Source organism: Phalaenopsis equestris, unplaced genomic scaffold (genome assembly GCF_001263595.1).
Source record: "Phalaenopsis equestris unplaced genomic scaffold, ASM126359v1 Scaffold000682, whole genome shotgun sequence".
In the NCBI taxonomy this organism is placed as follows: domain Eukaryota; kingdom Viridiplantae; phylum Streptophyta; class Magnoliopsida; order Asparagales; family Orchidaceae; genus Phalaenopsis; species Phalaenopsis equestris.
Window position 1 is genome coordinate 5,882 of NW_018165122.1, and position 1,785 is coordinate 7,666.

Consider the following 1,785-nt stretch of genomic DNA (forward strand, 5'->3'; position numbering starts at 1 on the left):
CAGAAGCAATTAATAAATTAAAGAGGCATATCAAGACTGGCATTCAATTATAAATAGAAAATTATGTCTTTCTTCCATCCGCACACGTAGTTGAAAACAAATACAAATTGAAATTTCTTTAAATGAATTTGAAATAAAGTACAATTGTGCAGTGCCAAATTAGAAGGATCAGAAGATATCAAAAATCACATAAATCTGATTTCTTACCTATTAACATTTATAACTTTGACCTTCACCTGCTGACCTTCACTAAGAATATCTCTAACATCATGAACCAAATCCCAAGAAACCTCTGAAACATGCACTAGTCCGGTGAGATGATAGTGACCTAAAATGGGGTACCATATGTCAGCTCATTTTCATGTTGATATTGTCCCACTTATAATTTGTTTTAGCATTAAATAATACCATCAGGGAAAAGCAAATGCACAAATGCACCATAATCTTCCACCGAGCCAACCTTAGCATCAAAAGTATCTCCGACCTTAACCTGACTAGAATACTTAGACCAGTTAGCATCCTTCTCAGAGAAAATCAGCCTTTTTTCTTCTTCGTTCACTTCAATAACCTACATAGTAATACATTACAATCAAAAGAAATAACTAATAATCAATTAAATAGATAATTCAGTAGCCCCGCCGCCCGCTATAGATTTAAGCAATAAATTTTCTCAATTTTAAATTAAAATCACGAATACTAAAAGCAAAACACTTAATATCTAACTGCCAGGCATAATCAAAAGTTCTCACGCAGGACTAGGAGAGATAATTAACCATAACATGCCCGTTTATTTGAAATTGAAAACCAAATTATGAAGCATCGTAAGAAAAGGGCAAATCTCTATGTATTTCTTATATGCAATCTAATCAATCTGAAAATTTGATCCGAAGCAAACTCACTCAGAAGAGCTGATTAAGACTTTCGAAGCCCTCATATGACTATAATACTCTATTATTATAATATATTTAAATCTAAACACTACCGTTACCGGTCCCAAGCCCGGATGCGAAAAGTGGAGGGTTGGTTAAGTAGACGACAGCCAGCGTAAAACATGCCGAAAAAATCATGACATGAATCCTTTTGATCTTTGTGTAAGTGCTAGGGCGTCCCTGGAAGCAACGCGCTATATAGCCTGAATACAGTGAAAAGTATGCAAGGGCCGCAAGGGTCGCTACACCGGCCTCCCGGGTGTAGTGTCAAATAAGCAAGGGTTCTCACATTATGGACAAATGCGAGTAAAGAAGTTAGTTTATGAAAATAATGAAACTAATATTAGGATAGGATCTTGGAATATAGATACTCTCAATGGTAAATTAATAGAATTAGTTGATATTATGATGTATAAAAAGATTAATATCTTATGTATTCAAGAAACTAAATGAGTTGGGGCAAAGGTTAAGAAAATTGATAATTTAGGTTTTAAACTTTGGTATTCTGGTAACAGTCGTACTAGAAATGGTGTAGGTATAATTATGGATAAGAGTTTGAAAGATAATGTTGTAAAAATTAATAGAGTTGGAGATAGAATTATAGCCCTTAAGATTATCATTGATACTAAAAATTTTTAATATTATAAGTGCTTATGCTCCTCAAGCAGGTTTAGATTCAGGGTCTAAAGATAAAGTTTGGAATGACTTAAAAGACTTAATACAAATGATACTTCTTGAAGGAGATTTAAATGGACATGTCGGTGGAGGGGTAGAAGAATTCAGAAATACTCATGGTGGCTATGACTTTGGAGTAATTAATGAAGAAGGTGGAGCTATTTTAAATTTTGCTTTATGG

The 1,785-nt window shown here is 33.8% G+C and overlaps 1 protein-coding gene across 1 annotated transcript in view; it reads right to left on the reverse strand.

Annotated features, from left to right (window-relative positions):
* Positions 1-207: 207 nt before the first annotated feature.
* The window catches only part of LOC110030231 (30S ribosomal protein S1 homolog), a gene marked incomplete at its 3' end in the record, with an annotated part of 30,410 nt that continues 28,832 nt past the window's right edge, over positions 208-1,785 (reverse strand). The window contains 2 exon segments of the mRNA XM_020732849.1: positions 208-328; positions 409-568. Of these exon segments, the coding sequence (XP_020588508.1) occupies positions 208-328; positions 409-568 (281 nt within the window).